At 28.9% G+C, this 27,138-nt stretch overlaps 8 protein-coding genes across 8 annotated transcripts; 5 read left to right on the top strand and 3 right to left on the bottom strand.

Moving 5' to 3' along the window:
• Nucleotides 1–206: 206 nt before the first annotated feature.
• Nucleotides 207–1,535, top strand: GO595_010285 (eukaryotic peptide chain release factor subunit 1-2; the record flags this gene model as incomplete). The annotated part of the gene is made up of 1 exon (XM_067912948.1): nucleotides 207–1,535. One exon carries the CDS (start codon nucleotides 207–209, stop codon nucleotides 1,533–1,535), a length of 1,329 nt encoding a protein of 442 aa, XP_067769023.1.
• Nucleotides 1,536–1,885: 350 nt separating this feature from the next.
• Nucleotides 1,886–2,335, bottom strand: GO595_010284 (cupin domain-containing protein; the record flags this gene model as incomplete). The annotated part of the gene is made up of 1 exon (XM_067912945.1): nucleotides 1,886–2,335. The coding sequence occupies one exon, from the start codon at nucleotides 2,333–2,335 to the stop codon at nucleotides 1,886–1,888; it is 450 nt and encodes a 149-aa protein (XP_067769022.1).
• Nucleotides 2,336–3,057: 722 nt separating this feature from the next.
• On the bottom strand, nucleotides 3,058–3,927 carry GO595_010283 (CK1 family protein kinase; the record flags this gene model as incomplete). The annotated part of the gene is made up of 1 exon (XM_067912944.1): nucleotides 3,058–3,927. The coding sequence occupies one exon, from the start codon at nucleotides 3,925–3,927 to the stop codon at nucleotides 3,058–3,060; it is 870 nt and encodes a 289-aa protein (XP_067769021.1).
• A 1,572-nt stretch (nucleotides 3,928–5,499) lies between these two features.
• On the top strand, nucleotides 5,500–6,966 carry GO595_010282 (uncharacterized protein; the record flags this gene model as incomplete). Its single annotated transcript, XM_067912943.1, has 1 exon — nucleotides 5,500–6,966. One exon carries the CDS (start codon nucleotides 5,500–5,502, stop codon nucleotides 6,964–6,966), a length of 1,467 nt encoding a protein of 488 aa, XP_067769020.1.
• Nucleotides 6,967–8,775: 1,809 nt separating this feature from the next.
• Nucleotides 8,776–10,983, top strand: GO595_010281 (Sulfatase; the record flags this gene model as incomplete). Its single annotated transcript, XM_067912942.1, has 1 exon — nucleotides 8,776–10,983. One exon carries the CDS (start codon nucleotides 8,776–8,778, stop codon nucleotides 10,981–10,983), a length of 2,208 nt encoding a protein of 735 aa, XP_067769019.1.
• Nucleotides 10,984–20,355: 9,372 nt separating this feature from the next.
• GO595_010280 (microtubule associated protein) lies at nucleotides 20,356–21,735 on the top strand (the record flags this gene model as incomplete). The annotated part of the gene is made up of 1 exon (XM_067912941.1): nucleotides 20,356–21,735. The coding sequence occupies one exon, from the start codon at nucleotides 20,356–20,358 to the stop codon at nucleotides 21,733–21,735; it is 1,380 nt and encodes a 459-aa protein (XP_067769018.1).
• A 226-nt stretch (nucleotides 21,736–21,961) lies between these two features.
• GO595_010279 (EF hand family protein) lies at nucleotides 21,962–22,456 on the top strand (the record flags this gene model as incomplete). The annotated part of the gene is made up of 1 exon (XM_067912940.1): nucleotides 21,962–22,456. One exon carries the CDS (start codon nucleotides 21,962–21,964, stop codon nucleotides 22,454–22,456), a length of 495 nt encoding a protein of 164 aa, XP_067769017.1.
• A 372-nt stretch (nucleotides 22,457–22,828) lies between these two features.
• Nucleotides 22,829–23,821, bottom strand: GO595_010278 (DHHC zinc finger domain containing protein; the record flags this gene model as incomplete). The annotated part of the gene is made up of 1 exon (XM_067912939.1): nucleotides 22,829–23,821. One exon carries the CDS (start codon nucleotides 23,819–23,821, stop codon nucleotides 22,829–22,831), a length of 993 nt encoding a protein of 330 aa, XP_067769016.1.
• Nucleotides 23,822–27,138: the final 3,317 nt, after the last annotated feature.

Genomic DNA, 27,138 nt, shown 5'->3' with positions numbered 1-27,138 from the left:
TTGTTGATGTTTATTTTCCCTATTTAATTTTGATGTTAATAAATATTTTATCGTTAATTGCAAAATCACTAATGTGATCAATAATTTTCAAGTTACACACCAGAAATTAACTTGTACTCTATAAAACAAGATCTCAATGAAAAAGAAAGTTAAAATTTTGTCACTTTTTACTATCGGTTGGCCTCGACCACAGACCCATTTTTAAGATGCCTCCAAAAGCAAGGAAAGAAGCAGAAATCGACCCTATCGAAATGTACAAGCTCAAGAAAACAATCAACTTCCTTCGTGATGCACGCGGTGATGGAACTTCAATGGTTACAATCCTTATCCCACCTCATGACCAAGTCTATAGAATGCGTCAAAAATTAACCGATGAACTTGGCACAGCATCCAACATCAAGAACCGTGTGAATCGTCAATCCGTTGAAGCTGCCATTACTTCATCCATTCAAAAACTTGGTCAGTATCAAACCACACCGCCAAATGGCCTTTGTTTATTCTGTGGTACCATAATTGATGACGAAGGCAAAGAGAAGAAGCTCATGATGGATTTCGAGCCAGTTCGTCCGTTACATCAATCACTTTACATTTGTGATCGTCGTTTCCATGTTGAACCATTATACGAACTTTTAGAAACCAACGAAAAGTTCGGCTTTATCATTATGGATGGTCAAGGATGCCTTTATGGTATGGTTGCAGGAGATTCTCGTACCATCTTACACAGGTTCAGTGTCGACCTTCCCAAGAAACACTCCAAAGGTGGTCAGTCATCTATTCGTTTCGCACGTCTCCGAGTCGAAGCACGTCATAACTATGTGCGTAAAGTAGCCGAAACCGCCACGACGGTTTTCATCGACCCCCAAACGGCCGAACCTATCGTCACCGGTTTGATCCTATCGGGCGCAGCAGATTTCAAGAACCAACTTAGTCAATCCGATATCTTAGATCCTCGTTTACGTAACATTATATTAGGTATTTATGATATTTGTTATGGTGGTGAAGATGGTTTTAATCAAACCATTAAAATGGCCGCTGATTTAATGAAAGATGTCCGTTTAGTTCGTGAACAAGAATTACTTAATAAGTTATTCGAAAGTATTTCTACAGGTGGAGCATGCGCATTTGGTGTACGTGAAACAATGTTAGCATTCGAAGCAGGCGCAATTGAAACAATCATTCTTTGGGATGAATTAAAGGAATATCGTTGCACATTACATGACGCTGAAGGTAATGAAATCATTCAGTATTTCTCCGAATATCAGCTCGAGAAGAATGAGCACTTGAAAGACAAAGCTCACGAAGAACTTGTCGACAAAGTGTTACTTACAGATTGGATGGCCGAAAACCATAAGTCAAAGGGCGTGAAGTTGGAATTCGTAACCAACAAATCTTCAGAAGGCGCACAGTTCGTGAAGGGACTCGGCGGCGTAGGCGCGTTGCTCAGGTACCAAATGGGATTCGAAGAGTATAAGGACAACGACGACTTCGATAACGGCTTTGACTCCGATTTCGATGATTTTGAAACTATCGTTTGATGATAAATAAAATATACGAAGATGAAAATCGCGATTTGTTTGAGCTAATTACTTAGAAGTAATTTGTTGTATATAAAAATTTATTTAATTTTCTGTTTTATTTTGTCGGAAACATGTAATTTGTGAAAAGGATACAGCATTTTTTATCCAATGAAATCTGAAAATTTGAAGAAATTATATTACATAATGAATTTATCAGATTTTATTCAAATCAAAGCTCCTCTCAAACAAATATCACGAACACGTGCACACTGCCTAATTGTGTAGGTGATAAATGCCAAAATTGAATCGCTGGAAGTATTGATGCCAGCATCAATATAAAAAACAAAAAAAAATTAAGTAAATTTCCTTTACTTAGTAAACTTTGGTTCTGTTTGAAGGAACTCGGCATCATGGCCAGTCTTGAGTGGCTCCTTGTTTTCAATTGTTTGGATGCAAATTATGACAAGTGGTTCAGTGCCTGTGTTCTTGTAGCAACGGCTGGCTCCAGTACCAACACGGATAACAGATCCTTCTTCGATTGGGAAAACATTATCATCAACTTGGTATTCACCTTTTCCTTTGATGACGATGTAAACTTCTTCATTTTCTTTGTGTGAATGGAAGAATGGAAATTGTGCGCCTGGTGGGATTGATCCGTATGAAATTTCAGATCCAGTTAAGTGGAGTGCATTTTGGATGAAAACTTTTCCTTGCATTTTTTGGCCATGGGCTTCTAAAACATAATCTGAAATGCCTGATGCTGGACCAACATTGATTGCTGTGTAGTTGCTTCCTTCAGAGATTGTTTTGATGGACATAAAACTAAAGTGAAATGAACTCAGTGTTCATTTGACAAACCGTTTTTGGAAAAACAACAAAAAAATTTCAGAAATTTACAATTGGCCGAGCAACCATTTTTGAACACTTAAGTGCGTTGTAATGTTTGCGTAATAACCGTTCGACTGAATTGAATTGAATGATCATTTTTCAATTTTTTAAGTGCTGATGAGGTTTTTTCAATACCGAAAAACTAATGAATATGATAACATAGGGATATCATCCCCTATTATATGTACCATAATTTATAACGATAATCGAGCGTATTTGTGACATTTTTGTTATTGGAATCGTCTTTTGAAATTCAAATCATATTCATGATTTTAATTTTTATATTCGATCATATGTTTTTCATGTCCTAGCACTACGAAATGTATGTGATCTGGAATTTTTTGTGTTTTTTGTAAATAATCAATATGTTATATATAAAATTTCCGAATATTTAAAAAATATCGATTTCTATCACTTATATTCTAGTTATTTAGCACAGTTCTCAAGTTAAAACAATAACTGCACAACAAAACAATAGAAAAATAACAAAAGTCTAAGAAAGTCATTGCAAATGTACATATTGGTAAACCAATTCACAAAATCTCATCTGAAGGCGTCTTCTTTCAAGGGCTCATTCTCTTTCCTGAAATACGCACATGTTAATATTTCATCATCAAATACATTAAATTTACATTTACAACACAATTTCTCGTTACTTCCTCCATCCGAACAAGAATATCGACCTTGGCTCAGGGAACTGCACTTTGCTCTTTCTGTTGCATATCTGTCTCTCGTTGTGTCTCTGGCAGCGTGACGCGCTGCTGTTCAAGTACACAATCGGCAGCGGCCTATGGATCGTCGCCTCCTCGTCCCAGTCGAATAGTCCGTCGTAGACATATCCCTTCTTGATGAACAAGTTCATGAAGAGCTGTCGCATTGTATGGTACTTCGGCGTTTCGTCGTATTTAAGCTTTCGGATGTGCTCGAGGAAGATTTTGAACTCCTTCGGGAGGCCGGAGCACAGCATATCCGGCGTGGTCTGGATTTTGTTTTGCGTGATTTTCTCATTACGCTCGTCAACGTTCTTGGCTTTGAAGTTCTGCCATGGTAAAGAGCCTTTGAGGAAGCGAATTAAGACGTACGCAATGCTTTCAAGATCATCACGACGACTTTGTTGATCACCAAGATGAGTATTAATAGAAACATAATATGCTGTACCGATGAGGCCGTTGTTGCTGGTATACATTACGTGCTCGTGTGTTCGTGGGTCAATATAAAATGTGGAAACGCCATAATCAATGAGATAAATTCGATTGTGAAGCTCACTGCGACCAATTAAGAAGTTCTGTGGTTTGATGTCACGATGTAATATACCACAGTTATGTACATACTCAATGATACGAAGCATTTGATCAACAATCATGAGAACAGTTTTCAAGGAAAAACGTCGGCCGCAACGCTTAAAAAGAGTTTCGAGTGATGGCCCCATTTTGTCCATAACTAAAATACGACTTTTATTATTATAATCAAGAAGTCCATAAGTGTTGGGGATTCCTGACATTCCCTCAAGAATCTTGTACATTTTGTATTCGTTAGGGAGTTGAGGATTTGTTGCATTTCCTGTTTCGAACTTTAATGCAATAATCCTTTGTGTTTGTATATCTTCTGCTTCATAAACATCACCAAAACTTCCCCCACCTAAGTGTCTACGAATTATAAATCGATTTATGATTTTTTGTCCAACCAAATCGTGGTTACCACTTTGCATGCTTTGTTACTCAATCTGAAGTAACGTTCGTTATCCTGAATTTTTGAATAAGTTATTTTTACGTAAATTGTAAAGCGTTTCAATTTGGCCATAACGTTCCTGCTCTGAAAATCGACTAACGGATTTACGATCAAGAATTGTGTTGAATATTTTTCAAAGAAATTGATATTGGAAAAAAAACACAATCACAAATTATCCAGAAACTTTCCTTTGAATTTTTTTCCACAACAATCATCCAAAAGAAATAAGATGTTTGCCAACATTTATAGTTTGTGGAATACTTGTATAAGTGGCTTTGCATTTTAAGCAAAATCTATAGATTACAGCAAATTTCCGGCTAACTAATAAACTTTAGGTAAAGAATAAGTTAAATGCTTTCAAAATATTGACATTTTTGCAAAACGCTAAATAGCGTAATCACGTAATCAAAAATATTTTTTGAAATTTGGTATTAATCGTAAGAGCTTAAATTCATTAGATTTTTCTAAAGCCATGTGCAGGCTAACATTACGTTATCATGGATACACTTTTATACCGAAATATTGAAATAAATATTATTTACAAATTTTTAAAATAAAATTAACTGCAAATTCTTAAATAATCTGTATTAAGAAGTTATTTCGATTAAAATCATTCGAAAATTGTTTCTTATATTTATCTGATAAAATTGATTTCTTTCCATGAATAACACAAAACTGGAAAAACAACTTTGCACACTAAACATACACAACTGCATGATTTTTTAATACTCATAACACCACTTTTTTATAATTAAAAAATTGTTTGAATTGCATCAATCGTGATTAATGGTTTTTTGAATTTGCAATATACAAGTACCATTACTAAAACTGATAAAATATTTTTATCTTCTTTGATATCATATGATCCAAGTTGGATCATCCCATATATTTAAGCAATAAAATTGAATTCATGTAACCACCTAGAAAGAGTTCATCACACAAAACATAAATGGTTTTTAAAGAAAGCTGACATATTTTTTGCATTATCCATTTTAAAAATATTTTAACTTTTTATTTATAAACAAAAATAATTTGATTATTTCATAGTTGTGCTCGTGATGGTTAAGAGATCCAATGAGATTTCTAATCTGTCTCATTAGATCTATGAAATTTATTTGTTTCATTTTGACAAAGTCTGTTTTGATCAATGCGATTTTTTCCTCCTACCAAATTCTCACAAATTCTGAAAGCAATGCTTGCTTTCGAAGTCACTACCATACTAATTTTCGTTATCACAGTAGCTAGAAATTATCGACAGACAATTCCTAATTTCCAATCTTACAATCCATGTGAACATTATAACAAATCTATAACCACCAATGGATACAACATATTTCTTACTTTTAATACACCTATTCCACATCATATGAAAAATTCCATGATAAATTATTTTGGCTATCAAACCAAATCTTTTGATCTTCCACTTGTGTTACAACCAAAAACATTTGTCCTTAAATCGTTTACACAGTATTCACTTGAATTTGAGCTTCCCTTACCATTCATACAAAATTATACCGGAACTTTATTTTGCGTTGATCCCAATCATTTCAAGGGATCCAACTTCCATGTTCCAAAGAGTCTTCTAGCTCAAACAGAAAACTATGTTCCACTTAATCTGCAAATCAATAAATTTTCAAATTCCTTCAACTGGTCCCAAATGCAATGTTTTGGCAACACACTTGAAACCCGCTTTTGTGACATGCGTCATGTTGCACTTCATAAAGGTCTATTAGTCTTTTCTACTCCAGCCGATTTTATATTTCCAGAACCATTTATCTCAAGTAGCGCTCGATCATTTCCTAATGATCGCCCAGAGAGCCGACTTCAACATGAACCAGTAGTAATTCATAATACGCTGATGCAACTTAATTCAAGTTCAATATTTTATCCACAAATTTCATATTTAATTTCCCGATTTTGGAACACATTAATGTTGTGGCATATGATCTATGATTTCCTATTACCGGTATTCCAAACCATTGAACGTATTGAAGGCGACACGACAAACAGAGAACGAAACATCTTCATCAAAGATATTGAGCCATTTGTTCACAAAGACTTCTACAAAGCAATTTCGAAGTATCCCATCAAAAATGTGTTACACGATTCGGACACACGAATATTTAATCGTTTAATTGTCGGCTTAGAAAAGACCGAAATAAGTACAAATGGAAATTCCGTCCAGCGAATGCTTGGCGCGCAGTTTAAGTTCCGAAACAGTTCGCAGATGGAACTTCAAAGCGAAGTATTTAAAGAACTTCAAATACCAAAACATAAACTTGACGTCGATAACCCATTAATACTTATCATCGAGCGTAAGACGAAAAGTCGTAAATTCGTCAACGTCGATGCAATCGAAGATTACATATTGAGCAAATGCGACTTTTGTAGCGTAAAACGAATCGATTTCGCGAAGCTAAAAATTAAGGAGCAAATCGAAATGGCTGCAAACGCGTCTGTGGTCGTCGGCGTGCATGGCTCGGGCCTTTCGCATGTGATATGGATGAAAAGATCAACAAAGGATAACCCAACGTCGTTAGTGGAACTGTTTCCGCACGGATATGTATGCCGGAACTGGTTCGAAACAGCCGCAAACGTCGCGGGCGTTGATTACTATAAAGTGTTCGCGAAAAGAAACGCGCTTCCAGTAAATGCAACAGAACAATATAAATGGCAAATGAACTACTGCTGGGACCACGGAGAATTATGCACAATGGCGCTGTGCCACGACGTATTAAGAGATCAAAACGTAACAGTGGAAATAGGCGCGTTTAGTGGAGCGTGGTTACCAATTGTAAATAAGTTAAAGAGCGCACAAAAAATGAAAAGCTAAGAATAACATAATTATGTTTGATTATTAAATGAACTGTAAGATTGATTTGGTTTTATACAGATGGAAAAGCTTCTGTGAAAATTGAATAGTTTGTGGAGAGAATCTTTTCCATTATTTTTTGGGACCATAATAATAATACATGTAATTATAACCTTAAGATATAATTTAATGAATTATTAAATTTTATGAAGTTAACTTAAAAAGGTTACTAAAATTTAATAAATGAATAGCACCGTGGAACAATTGGTTTAGTTCGTGAGGCTCATAACCTCAAGGTTGGAAGTTCGAGTCTTCCCGGTGCTCTTTTTTGTATTTTTTTTAAAAAGCAATTTTACTTTGAATTTTTTAAAATTGCCCCACTTTAATGACTTAGTGAATATTTAAAATTTAAAATTAGCCATAAAAGCATTTTATTCGAAACACTTTCTTTGATGATCAAAATAAAGATCTTTATTTTTTGATAGAATTTAATTCCCTTTAATATTAAAAGTTAAAGAGTGTAGAATTTTCCAATAATCATTTAAAGAAATAACATTCATAAAATATATTAATTTATAACATTAGACACCATGAAATTTCAAGAAATGAAATGACTTGAAAAATTTGGAGATTTTCTTGGATGTAAAATAACCAAAATTAAATGATTAATGGTATTTGATCTAACAGTTGTTAAAAAATTTAATTGACAATTTTCTTTTCACTAAATTTTGAAGATGGAATTTTATTTTTTATCCATAAGAGTTGGATTTTATCAGATGCTTGGATGATAACATTATTAGCCGGTGGCTCGGTGATTATTCCATCGTTTTTGTGAGGTAATATTATTTTGAATAGGATGATTTACAGCGATGAAGTGATCCCCGTTAAATTTTATTAAAAAGTTTGATTATCTTACAATACTCAATCTTTGTGGGATGTATCGTCCATGGAGTTTCGGTGCTTTACACGAAAACCTATGGTCGGTTCCAACTTTTTCAAATAAGTTCATCCACTTTTTGTTAGTATACTCATCGATAAGCTATTCAAATAAGACCCCTTTGATAACATTTTTTCTGATGAAAATTTTCTTGTCACTTTTTTATAAAAGTTGTTTTTAGGAACAAAACAATGAACAGATTTAAACTCAACATTCCTTGTTGTTACTTCTTACCAATCTTATGTGGAATTCCAATTTTATATATTATTGTATGCAAAGGAATTTTCGAAACAACAGGGAAATTAAAAATGCTTGGAAAGGCAAGTAATTGTGTATATATGTTTCTAAGACAAATTTGTCAACTTGGGTTCATGGGGACATTACATTATTGGCTTTCATTTCTTATTCAAAAGATACGTTTTCCAATAATTCCTTTAAATATTTTCTTTTTTATTATTTACTTCCTAATGTTTGCCTTTAGCATCTATGACTTTGAGTTCATGCACAACAATATGCAAAATGGTAATCCTTCACATTTTATGACATATGTTGGAAAAAGTCTAGACTTTATTTTTCCAATTGACAGTTTTTCTCCAGCATTAAACCAAATACCAGGTAGTGGAGAGCAAGATTCATCAACAATTGATTCTGTTTTAGGCGTAATTTGGGATTATCCTAAATTTTGGATTACATTATTAGTATTTCTATTAATATGGATTGGCTTTGTTATCTACATCGTTATCAAAAATTGGGATCAAATCTTTGAAAACAGTTTATTTTCCACGATCATATCATATCGCTGTGAGAAGAACAAAGAACCCAAAATCTTTCATATCCAAAAGACAGACACCATATTTATAATCTATCATACTCTTTCTATATTTCATTTATTCATGATCATCCAAACCTTATTTTTTACATCCGACCAAAAACTTTCATCATATTCATATTTAACCTATTTAGAGTCAGTAGCTTTATCATTAACGCACTATGAAAAGACATTAACCCCAGAAACAAATTCACAATTTGTAAATCTTACTCGATCATATTTACCACCTAATCGTTATTGGTTAGATAATCGTGATCCTCCCATATTTCCTGCTGTCCATGGTGACAAAGCAGCATTTTGTGCCTACAACCAAAATCATTCCGAATGTAAAAATTTCAAACCGCCGACGACCGTTAAACCCAATATTAGCAAAATGCCAAATGTTGTTTTAATAGCATATGAAAGTTTAACACCATCATATTATTTAATCAATAATTCATTTATCATTGAGCATTCTAATATAACAGAAGAAGATCCCCGTCGCTTAATTACAGATCGACAATATTATAATTCAGAAATAGTTAAAGAACTTGCCGAAATACAAAACATATCAATTACATTTGCAGGTGTATCATCATTTGGGTTACCTACTAATTCAGGGTTTAGTTCATTATTAACAGGCTTAACACCAGCTCAAACATATTTAAACATATTGGATGGCGCATTAATCCAATCTGATGATGTTTCAAGTCATATGAAACAAATTGGTTATCGCACATTATTCATTAGTGCATCCGAATTTAATTTCGATGGCCAAAACTATTGGGTCTTTAGACGACCAGCCAAAGAAGAAGCAAAAGTACGTCTTAAATGTAATGAAAGTTATGGCGATATGTATAATGATCCTATTCAACATTTATTAATACCTAATTCGAGTTGGCCTCAACTTAACTTCAATTGTAAAGAAGAAGAAATTAATTCACTTACGATGAAAATGATTGAAAAAGGATTCGATATGCCGGAATGGTTTGATTATGCACAAGCATATTATCCGAAACAAGGAATGGAGAAATTACTTAACATTGAAGAAGGTTCGATACGTACTAAAGGTGCAACATGGCCAAGTGATCGATTGTTATCTAAAGAATTCCAATTACATTGGGGACAACAAAAAGATTTTCTTGTACGCGAAAACAAAAGTAATATTCCAATTTTTGGAGTTTTGTTAACTATTGATTCACATTTACCTTATGTAGGGTATGATAAACCAGAATATTATGATTCGATTAATAATTCCAAAGAATTAAATCAAGAAGAATTACGACGTGAACGATTTAAGAATGTAAATAAATTCGCAAGTAAATGGTCAGTTGGCGATGTCATTAAATATCTTAAAGAAAATGATAATAATACAATATTCATTATCACAGGTGATCATGGTACACGTGATATTCCGATACGAGAAAAAGATTCCAAAGTTATTAATGACGTTGTATATTCATCAGATTGTGTACATGGCTCATCAGGAACAGATAGTTTATTTGTAGTCTCAGGTATGATTGGATATTTAGGAGATGACCCGAACATTAAAAAAGCATTAGGATTAGATAAATTATCAGGAAAAACTATTAAAGTACCAACGGATCATTCTGATTTAATATATACTATTGAAGATATTGTCTCTAAACTTAATGGAACTAATTTATTACCGACACATCGAAGAAGTCGAAACTTAATTGATTTATCTTTAGATATATATAATGATATTAATAATAATGTAACAAATGAGAATATAATGAAGAAAATAGATAAAAGTAATTGGAAATCAATCAGTTTAATTACATATAACTTGGAATATAGAGAAGGTATAAAAGTATTAAAAACACATTGCGGTGATCCAAATGGTTCACATTATTATAATGATACTTCTTTCCCAACATGTTTAAGGAAAGTAAGTAAAAGTCCAATGAAATTAGGTACAAATGAAGGTAAGGAAATGTATAAGAGAATGTACAAATATTTAAACGTGGAAACTTTTATGAATTATCATAATCGTTTATATAATTATAAATTTAGAAACATGTCTTGCGTCGAAAATGGAAAATGTGAATTCCCAACACCAAAGAAGTTGAAGTTTTACGATTATTATTTCATATTTATTACGTTGGGCGCTTCAGCGCTCATTATGTTGCTCGTTGGAATTTTGGTGGAGGCTTCAATCGCAATATATGGATCTGTGAAAATTAATAAGAATAAAATCGATATCGAAGTCGAATTGTTCGAAGAAGAAGATTCGTCTCAACATGAAATCGAAGGTAACTATAAAGTATAAAACTTTCGATAAATTAATAAATAATTCTTTCCCTAAAATATGTTTTTTCTTAGACAACTTCAAATATGAGTAAAAATATTAAACTCTTTTTATCATAAAAATGAGTTCGATTCATACATAATAAATTTTAGTCATATAATGAGAATGTGATAAACTAATTGAGTTTTTAATTTTTGGTGTTGTGCTTATGCTTATTTTGGGTAAATCTGATATATTTGTTGTATTTTTATGAACACCTTTTTTACTAAGTAATTTAACTATTTCTGTGTGACCTTTTTGAGATGCTAAAATAAGTGCTGTTTTAAATAAATTAAATAATTTTCAATTATTATTTTGAAATATAAAATTATCAAAATAAATTTTAAATAAAACAAATAAATATCTTTAGCATTAATATCAATTCCTTCTTGTTTAAGAAGTAATTTAACTATTTCTGTATGACCTTTTGCAGATGCTAACATAAGTGCTGTTCTAAATAATTTAAATAATTTTCAAATGTTATTTTGTAATCCGAAATTATTAAAATGAATATTAAAACAAATTAATAAATATCTTTAGCATTAATATCAATTCCTTTTTGTTCAAGAAGTAATTTAACTATTTCTGTACGAACAAAATATGATGCCCAAATAAGTGCTGTTCTAAATAATTTAAATAATTTTCAAATGTTATTTTGTAATCCGAAATTATTAAAATGAATATTAAAACAAATTAATAAATATCTTTAGCATTAATATCAATTCCTTTTTGTTCAAGAAGAAATTTAACTATTTCTGTATGACCTTTTGCAGATGCTAACATAAGTGCTGTTCTAAATAATTTAAATAATTTTCAAATGTTATTTTGTAATCCGAAATTATTAAAATGAATATTAAAACAAATTAATAAATATCTTTAGCATTAATATCAATTCCTTCTTGTTTAAGAAGTAATTTAACTATTTCTATTTCACCTTTCTTAGATGCATAAATAAGTGCTGTTTTAAATAAATTAAACAATTTCCAAATAAAATTTTGAAATAAAAAATTATTAAAATAAATTTCAAATAAAAAGAATAAATATCTTTAGCATTAACATCAATTCCTTCTTGTTCAAGAAGTAATTTAACCATTTCTGTATAACCATTTTCAGATGCTAATGTAAGTGCTGTTTTAAATAATTTAAATAATTTCCAAATAATATTTTGAAATATCAAATTATTAAAATAAATATCAAATAAAACAAATAAATGTCTTTAGCATTAATATCAATTCCTTCTTGTTCAAGAAGTAATTTGACAATTTCTATATGACCATTTGATGATGCATAAATAAGTGCTGTCCAAAATAATTTAAATAATTTCCAAATATTATTTTGGAATATCAAATTATTAAAATAAATATTATTTTCAGCATTAATATCAATTCCTTTATGTTCAAGAAGTAATTTAACTATTTCTGTATGACAATTGAAAGATGCAGCTATAAGTGCTGTTTCAAATAAATTAAATAATTTTCAAATGTTATTTTGAAATATAAAATTATTAAAATAAATTTCAAATAAAATAAATAAATATTTTCAGCATTGATATCAATTCCTTTTTGTTCAAGAAGAAATTTAACTATTTCTATATGACCATTGAAAGATGCTATAATAATTGCTGTAAAAAATAATTTAAATAATTTCCAAATATTATTTTAAAATTTCAAACCATTAAAATAAATTTCAAATAAAACAAATAAATATCTTTAGCATTAATATCAATTCCTTCTTGTTCAAGAAGTAATTTGACAATTTCTATATGACCATTTGATGATGCCAAAATAAGTGCTGTCCAAAATAATTTCCAAATATTATTTTGAAATAGAAAATTATTAAAATAAATATCAAATAAAACGAATAAATATCTTCATCATTAATATCAATTCCTTCTTGTTCAAGAAGTAATTTGACAATTTCTATATGACCATTTGATGATGCATAAATAAGTGCTGTCCAAAATAATTTAAATAATTTCCAAATATTATTTTGGAATATCAAATTATTAAAATAAATAATATCTTTATCGTTAATATCAATTCCTTTTTGTTCAAGAAGTAATTTAACTATTTCTGCATAACCATTTTCAGATGCTTTCATAAGTGCTGTTTTAAATAATTTAAATAATTTCCAAATATTATTTTGAATTATCAAATTATCAAAATAAATATCAAATAAAACAAATAAATATCTTTAACATTAATACCAATTCCTTTTTGTTCAAGAAGTAATTTAACTATTTCTGTATTACCGTTTTCAGATGCTTTCATAAGTGCTGTTTCAAATAATTTAAATAACTTCCAAATTTTATTTTGAAATCTTAACTTATTGAAATAAATTTCAAATAAAACAAATAAATATTTTTAGTATTTATATTTAAACATTTTTGCTTGAGAAGTAATTTAATAAGTTCTAAATTTTTTGATCCTGAAGAAAATACTAAGATATCTTTTGGGATTCCCAAAGTATTTTTTTGAACAAAATATTCAACGAGATATAAATTTCCTTTACTTGCTGATTCATTGATTACAAATTTTTTGTTTTCATCCAGACGTTCTTCCAATAATGAAAGAATTTCATATTTTCCTTTTTCTATACAAAAACATCCCAATTTATCATTTAATTTTTCAATTTTCTTTTCATAAAGATATTTAAAGATATCATTTTGATGAAACATAATTGCTGTTTCATATGCACCTTCAAATGATGAATGATTTTGTTCACACAAATGAATGATTTCAAGATTTCCACTTGCAATAGCATATTCACCTGTATTTTCTACATTAGAACCATTCATAAGTAAAAATTTAAAACATTTAACTGATCCAAAAAATGCTGCATAATCAATTAGTGTAACATTCCAATAGTTAATAAATGAACATCTTTCATAAAGCGATGGTTTAATTGTTTGATTAAAATCAAAATTTGATTGCGATGATATTTCTTGAAGTTTTTTTATTTCATCATTTCGAATTATTTTCGCAATTTCATTCGGATTATGTCCTTCTTTAACATATTGCTTATGAAGCTCAAAATCATTTTTTGAAAGTTCTTCATAATTATCTAAAAATACATTATCAAATTTTTTAGAATGATTTGTTTTGTTTTCTATTTCTGTTTTATAGTGTGCAAAATATTTTGATTTGATGTTTTTTGTGGTATCTTTATCAATTAAATTTATTCCGATCATTTTCTCTATTATGTAAAATGATTCTTGTGTTTTGATATCAATTAAATTGTTAGTAAAAATATCAATAATTTTCGGAATATTTTTGTTTATTTCTTCTTCTTTTGTTTGAATTGTTTCTAAATATTTAAAATATATATTATTCACATTCTTTTGTGAAAAAAATACAAAATAAATCAAATTGCTTATAATTAAATTAAATGTATATGGATAGTTTGAATCAAATAACCCCATTGTTTGTTCAACTGTTGCACTAAAATTTTCTTCTTTTAAATTAAAAATAATTTTATCTAATTTTAAAAGTAATTCCATTAAAAATTTAGAGAAGTTATTTGGAAAGTGATTAACCGCTTCACAGTAACGGGATTTTTCACTTTTTGTATTCGAAAGTTCGTTTACTTTTAAGAACAAAGAAAAAAAATGGAATATGAAAAATGGGAAAACAAAACCTGAAAATGACAATGTATCAAGTGATTCCGATATGCTAAAAACAATGAATTTGATATCAGTCTTTGAAAGTGATGGTTCTACTAAAGATTCCATTGAGAATCTTATTTCAAACTTGGAAGCAGACTCAAAATATATGATTTCTGAAATACACGAAATTCCTTCAAAAAAAATTAATAAGCAGGTTGAAATAGAAAATACCCAATCATTCATTCCAGACTTTAGAGATGATTCATGTATTTTATGTTTTCCATCGAAAATTGAGTTCACACCAATTTTTCCTAATTCAATAGCATACCAGAAAATTCTAATCACTAACTCTGGAAATTCTACTGAATGGATAAAATTATCGATACAATTTGATCCTTCATTTTCAATTCAAGAAACAAGCACTAAAGTAGAACCCTTTAGTACTAAATCTTTGCTTGTTTCTTTTTCTCCACTTGTACCAAAAACATATTTATCAGAATTAATAATTCAAGGAAAAACAGAAACATCAGTTCCAATTATAGGAGAATGCATTTCTTCGCCATTAGAGCTCTCTCCACAAAATGATCAATGCTGGGTTTTTTATGAAGGAGTAACTTCTCAAAATACGATTTTTGTTTTTAATAAAGGATCTTCAACATTACGAATTAAAGCATCAATAGAATCATCATGTTTTAATTTAAATCGAACTATTTTTGATATTGGTCCTTCATCTACAATTCCTATTTTAATAACATTTAATTCTACAAAAAAAGAAATTAATAAACCAAAATTTATATTAAAATGTGAAAGTACTGGAGATATTATCACACGAACGCTAAAAATCATCAAATCTAGAACAACAACAATCATTGATTTTGGGTCAATATCCGTTGGTAACATTAGCAAAAGATTTTTTGATTTCAAGAATTCGAATTTACTTAAAAATCAAATTTTCCCACCATTTTATCTTACTACAGAAAACACACATTCAATAATCGTATTTGAACCAACAGAAGAAAAATTATATAAAACAACACTTAAAGGAATTGATAATGACATTGAACTTTTAGGTGAATGTGTAAAACTTCCATATGAAATTAGAGGAACAACTATTATAAACATAAGTAATTTGTCGATAAAACTTTTGTTAAAAATTGATAATGATCAACATTTATTTGATATTAAATCAAAAGAAACAATTAATATAAAAAACATTTTACAAAATCAAAAATCATTTTATATAACATTAATTCGTGATAATAAATCTGATGTGACAGATTTTTATTCTGTAACAATTGACGAAGAAGAAGAGGAAGAGGAAATGATAACAGACAATAATTTATTTAGCGATGACTTATTCGAAGAAGAAGAAGAAAATGAATTAGAAGATATAATAAAAGTGGTTCCATCGTTTATTTTATTTAATAACGTGAAAGATAATGAACCTAATGTAAAATCTTTTGTCGTTTCAGGAGTTAATTCTTTTGAACTTCAGATTCCAAAATGTTTTTTGATTAGTGAAAATGTTGAAGTCGATTTACCTATTAACATCGAATGTGAACCATTTCAAAGTTCTGTTTTAGCACAAGAAATAGAAGTTTCTTCTCAAGAATCACTTTCTAAATATATTCCAATCATTGCATATAAATATGAAAGTGATATTTATTGTGATGAATCATTTCAACTTTGTTATTCAGATGTTAATCAATACTCAACAAAAATCGAAGTTAAAAATTATGGTAATAGAACAGCTTTTGTAGTTTTTACTGCAGAAACAAAAAATGATTTCATTATAAATGTAAATCCAATTTCTTCTTTGGTTTATCCAAAATCTTCAGCAACATTCGAATTTGTTGTTAATTCTCATCATGAACCTGGCAAAAGAATTCCAATTGCAATGTATTTTGGTGATGAAATCTTAAGAGAAATTAAAGCTTTTTTATATCCAAATGACTTTTTTGCTAAAACATTCGAATGGATGACTGATAGCAATGAAATTAGTTCGATTTCGAAATATTTAAATTTAATCGAAAAAAAGGAATTCAATTCAGTATTTAAAAAGTTGATCCACATAAAAAAACTTTTTCTTTGTTTTCCGATTAAATCTTCTTCAAAAAGTATTATCGTTCAACCTTCAAAATTACGGTTTTTTGGAGATGAAACAAATTTTTTAAATGTTATAAATATGTCATCAATACCAATTCCAATTTCTATTATTACGTATTCACAAAACATTAGAGTTAAACCAAATAATATAATCATTCAACCTTATTCTAAAACGGAATTAGAAGTCAAAATTTTTGGTAAAGTTACATCATCAATTGAAATTAAATCAGAAGATGAAATCATAAAAGTACCCATAAATGTGATTGACGATGATTCAAGTTTTTGTATAAAGAAAAGGAAATTGTTTAAATTGAACCAAAAAAATATTGATTTTGGAATTTGCGAAGTTGGAGGAAACAGAAAAATTAATATTATTGCAACGAATTTATGTAACAAACCAATAATATTAAGGTTTCTGCCTCTTAAAAGAAACTGGGAAATCGGCAAAAGCCCTTTTAAATATCCGATCTCGATAAAAATAAACGCAATGGAAAAAACCGAATTTAGCATTGAATTTTCGCCGTTTGTTCCATACAATTTCAATGAGACATTCAAAATTGAAACAAACGGCCAAACCGAAACTTTACGAACAATTGGAAAATCGATTTCAAACGAAAAGAAAAAAATTGTTGGCGTTTATTCTGATAATTATGAATTCCTTCCATGTAAACTTGGGAAAACACAAAAAATGAGATTGAAAGTTTGTAACAGATCAAATAAACAATGTCATATTGTATCGACTGTCGAAGAACCATTTTTTATACCAATTTCTTCATTTGTTATAGAGCCAAAATGTTACGTAATGTTTCCCATTCAATTTAAGCCAACTAAAGTTGGATATTTTTACGGGAAATTGAAGTTCACGTCAAATATATCAGAACCATTTGATGTTTTATTGCATGGAGAAGCAACACTTTAATTATATTTAATAAAATATTTGTTAATTTTTAATACTTTGTATCCGTAAATAAACATAATAAAATGTATTTCATGTTGATATTTCCTCTATTTTTTCAAGTCCTTGCGCAAGTGGATATTTTACATCATATTCAGTTATCCATTTACAGTTAAACTTTTTCAAAAATAACTCATTACAAGGAAGGCTTAAGAGATAATTTCCGAACGTAACTTTGTTAATTGGCGGATTATCCATTGAGTTGATTATTAAATAATAATAAACTTTATCAATTTTCCTTAAAATAATTTTATCCTTAATCAAAGTTAGCATACATTTTAGTACAACATTATCAAGAATAATATCTTTTTTCATAATTTTTATCGAGCAAATTATATCAAGTGCAGCAATACAAAATATTACATTTGATTCATTTTTCTGTAAAAAGTTTAAAGTTTTATTATAAATTTCAATCAATATTTCATTAGGGAAATAATTGTTAATTTGAATCATTATCGATATTAAAACAACAACAGATAAAACTTCTTCTTCAACAGGATCTTCCATTATTATAAACTGCATAAACAAATTATAAACAAAATTTAAAAATTCGTTTTTAATTGGCCAATTATTAAAATCATCATAATGATAAATTATAAATGTTATCATTGGTTTTAACATTGATCCATGATATACCAAAAAAGGATTTGTCGAATCCATTAAAGTTATCTTAAAAAATTGAAAATAAATATTAAAAACTTCTAAATAATTTGGTAAATCATATTGAATTATATTACAAATGATTTCAATTAAATCATTAAAAAGAGATTCTTCAAAGATCTCATCAATACTTAAGAAGTTAGTAATTAATGGCAAAAAGAAACAAGCATCAAAATTAACATTATATTTACATATTACAAAGTTTATGGTTCTAAATGAATTTATTAGTATATAACGATTTTGTGGAGTAACACTTACAAAGTTTTGTGAATTTTCTTGATAAATTGATTCAATAACGTTAAAAATATATCTTAAAATCAAATCTAATGACTTTGGATCATTCGATAATGATATATATAAAAATAATGATTGAATTCCATCATTATTAACACATATATTATTTTTCAATATTAATTCTATATTAGTTGATGAAGGCATTAAATAACCCGATTTTAAAATCAGTTTTGTTAATTTACAACCAAAAGTAAACATAATAACTGAATTCGGGTCATATTGATTTGTTAAGTTTACATTTAAATAATTTAATGATAGCATTGAAAGTCGAGCTTTAGTTTCATCATCAAAAAATGAAATTGATTCTCCTAATAATAACAAAATAGGGATTTCAGAATCCATATTTAATTGAGTCCCATTTATAATTGTGTTTATATAATTAATATATTCTATATTTGGGAAAATATTTTCTTTATTAAATAATGATGAAATATATGAACAAATTTGTATTAATCCTTCTGTTATATTTGGAACAGATAAAATACATTTTATCAACATATTATAATCAAATGAAAAAAGACTATTTAATATAAATAATATACATTGCCTATTATTAGTTAAAAATCCATTAAATTCAAATGCTAATTCATAAAAATAAAATGGATTTGTTTCTTTTTGTTGAATATCTTCTCTTGTTAAGTTAATATATTTAAGTACAATTAAATTAAAAAATATTTGAAACGTTTCGGGATTAATGAAATTATTAATATTTTTAGCTACGAATTTAAGTAAATTAAATTTGATTTCTTCATTTATCTTATCTTCAATTTGATTTGGATCTGATTTAATTAAAATATTGATACAAATATTAAAAAATTCATTACTAAATTCTTTAAAGAATTCTTCTTTTTCTTCAACATATATATTTAAATCTGATTTAAACCATCCATGCAAATGTATATAGAAACTTATTAATTCCGAAAATAATTTAAAAATTGGAAACTTTTCTTCACAATTCGAAATCAAACATAAATTTTGTTCATATATATGTAATAACAGAAGCGATTTCTTTATAATTTGCTGAAATTCAAAAATAAAAATCCTTATCCAAAAACGTGAAATACTCGTAAATGATTGAAAAAGAATCAAAATTAATTGAGAATAATTAGCATCAAGAAATCGCTCTTGATCAAACATTAAATTCATTAAACTAAAATATTGATATGGAAAATTTTGATCAGAATTATTCCCTCTGAAATAATAATTAATTGGAATAAACAAATAAGAAATAATGGACAAGTATTGTATGCTTTGTTGTTCTTGTTTAAATGAATTAAAAATCATTTCTTTGACTTGTTCCACAACTTGGATAGGACATGAGACAAACATTTGTGATAATAAAGTGCTAAGATCATATGCCATTTGAATAAAATTTGGAATTTTATTTTCAAAGAATAATTTAAGAATTCGCATTGTAAAATTTTGCGCATTTGCTTGATAAATTTCTTGTGATTTAAGAAGAAAAAGTTGATTATTTTGGCACTTATGCTCAAATGTATATTTAAGTATAATTGGTGCCATTGTTAGATACTTAGAATTATTAATCCAATATTGTGGATTTTCAAGAATTTGTATTGAATATTCAAACGTCGCACAAGAACAAAAGAAATTTTCAAGAGCAATATAGCTTTCCTCTTGAATATTTCCAGATGTAGATAAGTCCATCATTTTAAAATATTCTTCTGGAATCATTATTTTTGGAAATTTGTACGTTTATATTAAACGTTCAATTCAGATGAAGATAGATGTAAATATTGAGGAACAAGTTGAAGAACTATGGAAACAAATTGGATTAAGTAATGAAGAAATTGAACAAGAATATCAAAATATCAATGAGCAAGTACGTATTTTATTTGGCGAAATTCTTCAACATTATACAGATCAATATAATTCAATTAAGAAAGAAACAGAAGAAACAGAATCAGCAATTCAATTGCACATTAAAAGATTTGATATGGATGAAATTTATGAACAAATTGATCCATCACAAACATTACGAGCAAGACTCAAAAATGCAAAAAAACAACTAAAATCACTTCAATCAGAAACAAGTGAACAAGAAAAAGAATTTCGAGAAAGTTATGAATCATTAGAAAAATGTTTTAATATTCTTGAAGTTAAAGATCGTGGTGAATTTTCTACTGAAGGAGATGACTTTAGTTATGAACGAATTGATCGAATGGAATCTCTTCTAGCCGATCTCCAATCGGACATATCAGAAAGACGTCCTCAAGTTGAAGATTTAATTAAGGAAATCAATTCTTTTCAAACACGACTTGGGATTAACAAAACGCCAATTCCTGCCACATTGGGCGATTCCACAATACGATCTCTTGAGACAGAAAGAGATAATCTGGATTATCTTTGCCATACAAATGAGCAAAAAGTCAAAGATCTTCTTCATGAAATCACTCGAATTGAGTCTGTTATTCGTCGCTCACCACCTGTTTCACCTGATACCAAAAATGTTAGTGATTCACGAATTGCATCACTTAATGAAAAACTAGAAAATCTTCAAAAAGAAAAAGACAAAATGCTTCCTGAGTTTATTGAGGCATCTAAAAAGCAACTTCTTCGTTTATGGGGCGAGTTACATATACCTGTTCCAACAGTAAGTGATTTTCCATTTATTTACACAACACAAAACAATAAAAGAACTCTAATTGCACTCGAATCCGAAGTGAGGAGACTTGAAAACATAAAAGAAAGCTCTGCTCCAATGATTGCTTTAATTATGGAAAGAGAAGAAATATTAACCAAACAGAAGAAACTTAATGAAACTGCATCAGACCCAAATAGACTAACTTCAAGAAGAGCAAATGCTGCGTCTGCTTTAATGGAAGAAGAAAGGCTTCGGAAAAAGATAACTGTCGATCTACCAAAAATTCATGAAAAGTTAATTCCGATGTTAATGGAATATGAAGATACTTTTGGCGAACCTTTTCTTTGGGATGGTGAGAATTTATTGGAAATTGTAAAAGAACAGCGTAAAAAAGAAGAAGCAGAATTACTAAAATCAAAAGTGAAAAATGTGAAGCAAAGAACTTCAAGCAGAACGAGAACAATGAAGCTATCACAAAGAGCACCTTTCCAACTCCAAGAATATTTGTTTTAATAAAATATAAACTGTTTTTTCCCAAATAAAAAATTGACAATTCAAAATGACGATAGTTACTTTTCAGAAAAACTATTACTGAAATCATTATTCGAAACAGAATAATTTCTGGGGATTATGTGGTTTTTGACGATTAGAAGATTTGTTTTGAATCGCACCACCGCAATCACGGTTTTTTCTGGGCTTCACTCAAATTTGACAATGTTCGTCTGGATAAAACCACCAAATGGAATTCACTCCTGAGCAAATAGATGAGCTCAAAAAAGTTTTTAGTGAGATCGACGTAGATCAAGATGGGGTGTTGGATGAACCCGAGCTGCGCAAGCTTTTATTAGAGTTCGAAATTGACGAATCTTTTGCCCCGCCAATGCTCCGAATCCTAAGAAAAAATCATGAAGAAGGCGTTAGGTTTGATGACCTGATCAATTTCTTTAAGGTCTTAATGTCAGGCGATACAAAAAAGTTCTTTAAACTTTTATTTTCTGCAATTGATGGAGATAACGATCAAAATCTAGGGTTGGAAGATATAACTTCGTTTGCAGAACTCGTTGGTGATAAGTTAACAGAAGAAGAGGTTAAAGAGATTATGACACAATGTGATTATAACGGAGATGGAAAAGTTAATTTTTCGGATTTCTGGAAGTGGTATAAACAGCAACATGGAATATCAAGTGAAGAGGATGAATCAGAAGAAGACAATTGTCATGAACAGGCAACTTAAAATAAATGTTACTATTATTAATCAGTCTTTAATCCGACAACACCATCACTTTGGAATACGCCAAGGCTGTTAGTGTATTAAGTAAGATTAGCACATACTCCAGTGTTGAAATTACTTTGGTTTTTATGAATTCAGAAAACTATTAGAAACATAAAATGTCTGTTTCTCGAATAATAGTTATAATTTCTATTTATCATGTTATTATTAGAATTTTATATGAAAATATCAGAATTTTAACTCATGAAGCAGTGTTCTTAGAATTCAAAGAAAACCGATTCAAAGGTGAAATGATCATTTTTGATTCAAATTTGTTTGTATTGATAGGTTTATAAAAAGTGCAAATACGCCAAACAAATTAAATTTAATAACCGCTCATGCCTCATCGTCTTCATCCTTTTTCTCCGCATTCTTTTCCCATGTAAATCCATTCCACTCCCTTTTATATGGTATTGGGAAAAACCATATTGGACAGTACTTAGTTGGTCCCATTACAGCTGTTATATTTTTGCAGCATCCAAGATCATAGTAGTTATGTTTGTCCTTCATCTTCTTGACTTTGAACTGTTGTAAAGTTGTTGTGTTACGACAAAGATATCTAACATGACGCCTAAATATAACAATTGTGAATCCTGAGAAACCCAAAACTGGCGCTGCGCAAACAATAAGACCAATAACACTAGCACGGGTTTGCCAGCTGTGCATTTTAACCATAACTGAAATGAAATCAGCAAAAAACATGATGAAATATAATAATGTCCAGATGACCATGGTGAAGAAATAACGGTAGTTTTTGAGGCCAACCCAGTTTGCAATCCATTTACATATGTGGTCTGCTTTCAGAACAAGGCGACGAGCTTGAACGCTAAGGCTGCCTCTTTCTGGTCTATCATTATGAGCTGCAAAGTCAAATTGATTCCTATCTGTAATAACTCCATCCCACTGTTGCTCTAAAGTGTATATTTGTCTTTTGTCAACTGACCAATAAAATGGTAAATATCCTGGCGATGAACAAACTGCCTCATAATAGGCAAATAACCAAACTACATAAATAAAAGATGTGATTACAAGCATGGCAATCATAGCACCACCTGAAAAGAAATCAATAATTCCCCATAATGCAAATGCACAAGACACCGTGATTAAAGCTGTTACAATAATAGGAAGCAATGGGTTGCATTCCCATTGGTTACAAAAATATCGTTTTATAGCTGGGAAATAAACTAGATTACATTTTCCACAGCAACAGGAACAAACTCGATTCCACTTGCTGTATTCAGGGACCAATTGCATTTCATCCTCAATAAGGTATGTTTTACCTTGAAATTCTCGAGGATCCAATTCCTGGAGATTAATTTCATCTCCCATTTGAATACTTTTTGATACTGACTATGCAAGTTTTTCACAATTTTATTTATTCAATGGAAATCGATTTAAACGAAAATAACAATTCTGTTAAAAACTATCGTATAGAGAAATATTTGTCAATCCATGTTTGATTCTTGAAATATCGTTTTTTCTGGGTAACGATAGACCCAAGCAAAATTATGTCAACGATACACTAGGATACAATCGAAAAAGTGGCACTTTTTTTAATATCTGATGATTCAACAAAACTTATTTACAAACAATAAATAAAAAAACATTTTTTATCTGAAATTTTTAATGAAAACGTTATTTAAATATAGTATGGTCATTTAAATCAGATTCTCTCCACCAAATAACTCAAATATCATTTTGAAATGTCAAATTACTAAAATATATATTTACCAAATAAAACAAACAAATATCTTTAGCAATAACATCAATTCCTTCTTGTTCAAGAAGTAATTTAACGATTTCTTTATGACCTTTTTCAGATGCTAGCACAAGTGCTGTTCGAAACATATTAAACAATTTCCAAATATAATTTTGATATCCAAAATTACTAAAGTAAATTTTAAATAAAACAAATAAATATCTTTAGCATTAATATCAATTCCTTTTTGTTCAAGAAGTAATTTAACTATTTCTGTATGACCTTTTTCAGATGCTAACGAAAGTGCTGTTCGAAACATATTAAACAATTTCCAAATATTATTTTGAAATATCAAATTATTAAAATAAATTGTAAACAAAACAAACAAATATCTTTAACATTAATACCAATTCCTTCTTGTTCAAGAAGCAATTTAACGACTTCTGTTTGACCTTTTTCAGATCCTAACATAAGTGCTGTTCGAAACATATTAAACAATTTCCAAATATAATTTTGATATCCAAAATTACTAAAGTAAATTTTAAATAAAACAAACAAATATCTTTAGCATTAATTTCAATTCCTTTTTGTTCAAGAAGTAATTTAACTATTTCTGTATGACCTTTTTCAGATGCTAACGAAAGTGCTGTTCGAAACATATTAAACAATTTCCAAATATTATTTTGAAATATCAAATTATTAAAATAAATTGTAAACAAAACAAACAAATATCTTTAACATTAATACCAATTCCTTCTTGTTCAAGAAGCAATTTAACGACTTCTGTTTGACCTTTTTCAGATCCTAACATAAGTGCTGTTCGAAACATATTAAACAATTTCCAAATATAATTTTGATATCCAAAATTACTAAAGTAAATTTTAAATAAAACAAATAAATATCTTTAGCATTAATATCAATTCCTTTTTGTTCAAGAAGTAATTTAACTATTTCTGTATGACCTTTTTCAGATGCTAACGAAAGTGCTGTTTCAAATATATTAAACAATTTCCAAATATTATTTTGTAACAAAAAATTATCATTACAAATATATTGATAATTAATATTAATTCCTTCTTGTTTAAGAAAGTATTCAACTATTTCTATACGTCCATTTTTAGATGCTACAATAAATGCTTCTTGAAATGCCTCAAAACATCAAAATATTTTAACAAATTTTATATAAATTTAATGAATAACCACAATATTTATATCAACTCCATCTTGTTCAAGAAGTAATTTAGCGACTTCTGTATGACCTTCTTCAACTATATTATTCAATGCTAAATGTAATAAATTTTTTTTATTATTAAAATAATTAAGATTAATAAGGTATCCAAAAAATTCTTTATTGCCACAAAAACTCGGAACTTCGCCTAAATATAAAGAAATTGAACGAGAAGCTTTTTCTTTGAAATAGAGAAAAATAAATATATTCCCTGTTTTCATCGAATCAATGATAAGAGTTTTATTGATTTTTAAACCTTCTTTTTCTAAAAATGAAAGAATATTATAATTATCATATAAAATACATACTTCTCCTAATATACCTAACTTAATTTGTTCTAATTTTTTATCATAAATATATTTAAAGATATCATTTCTATGGAATTTAATTGCTGTTTCACATGCATCTTCAAATGATGAATGATTTTGTTCACATAAATGAATGATTTCTTCACTTCCTCCTGCAGCTGCATATTTACCTGTATTATTTACATTTGCTCCATTCATAAGTAAATATTTAAAACATTTAATAGAAGAATAAAATGCTGCATAATCAATTAATGTAACATTTCCCCCATCGACTAATGAATATCTTTCATAAAGTGATGGTTTAATGCACTGATTAAAATCAAAATCATTTCGTGATGATATTTCTTGAAGTTGTTCGATTTCATCATTTCGAATTATTTTCGAGATTTTATTTGGATTAACTCCTTCTTTCATTAATTTCTTATGAAGTTCCCAATTGTTCTTTGAAAGTTCTTCATATTTTTCCTTAAGAGGTTCGACAAATTCCTTTACTTGTGAGTAATGAATAAAATATAAAGACCTTTTATCATGAAAAATTTTCGTATCAATTAATTGATTTTCAATCATTTTTTCGAGAAGATAATTTGATTCTTGGCTATCAATTGTAAATAGAAATTGAGTAAAAATATCAATTATATTTAGATTTTTATTTGACTTTATTTCAAGATTTTGTAAATAATCAAAACATATTTTTTCAAAACCTTTTGAAATAAAGTATGAATAAATAATTCTGCAAATAATATGAAAAAATGAATATGAAAAATCTTCTGTGAAATAATTTAATGATAATTCAACTGATTGAATTATGTTACCTTCGTTTAAGTCAAAAATAATCTTCTCAAGTTGTTGTAGTATTTGAAGGTTTTCCTTGAATTTGGCTGATGAAGGGCTTCCTCTCATTTACTTATGGAGATTATTACATTGAAATTTTCAAATGAAACATGTAGCACTTTTGGGTACGTTAAATCACTTCACACACTATGAAAATAAACGTTCTTATCATTTGGTTTTTAAGCTAAATGGAAAATAATGCTGAATACATGATTCAAGTTTGGGAATCAATTCTTTGCGAACACGCAAAGTTTACAAATTTTTCTGACCTTCTCAAATATCTCCATGATAATACACATGTTTGTAAATGCCAAGCAACTTGGACTAAACCGCAACTATCTATTGCATGTGAAGATTGCACTTTAGCAGGAGATGAATCTTGTATTTGCCTTCAGTGTTTTTTAAATGGCAATCATGAAGGTCATTCGATTTCTATTTCAACAGACACAGTTGGTAATTGTGATTGTGGCGACCAATTTCAATGGAAGCCGTCAGGTAATTGCATTCTTCATAATCACCAAATCTCGGATTCCGATATTCCAACATCAATATCAAGCATTCTTCCACAAATTTTTGATTC

This window comes from Histomonas meleagridis (assembly GCF_020186115.1).
Source record: "Histomonas meleagridis strain 2922-C6/04-10x chromosome Unknown scaffold_61, whole genome shotgun sequence".
NCBI lineage: Eukaryota > Parabasalia > Tritrichomonadida > Dientamoebidae > Histomonas > Histomonas meleagridis.
This window is presented reverse-complemented; position numbering and strand designations above follow the sequence as displayed.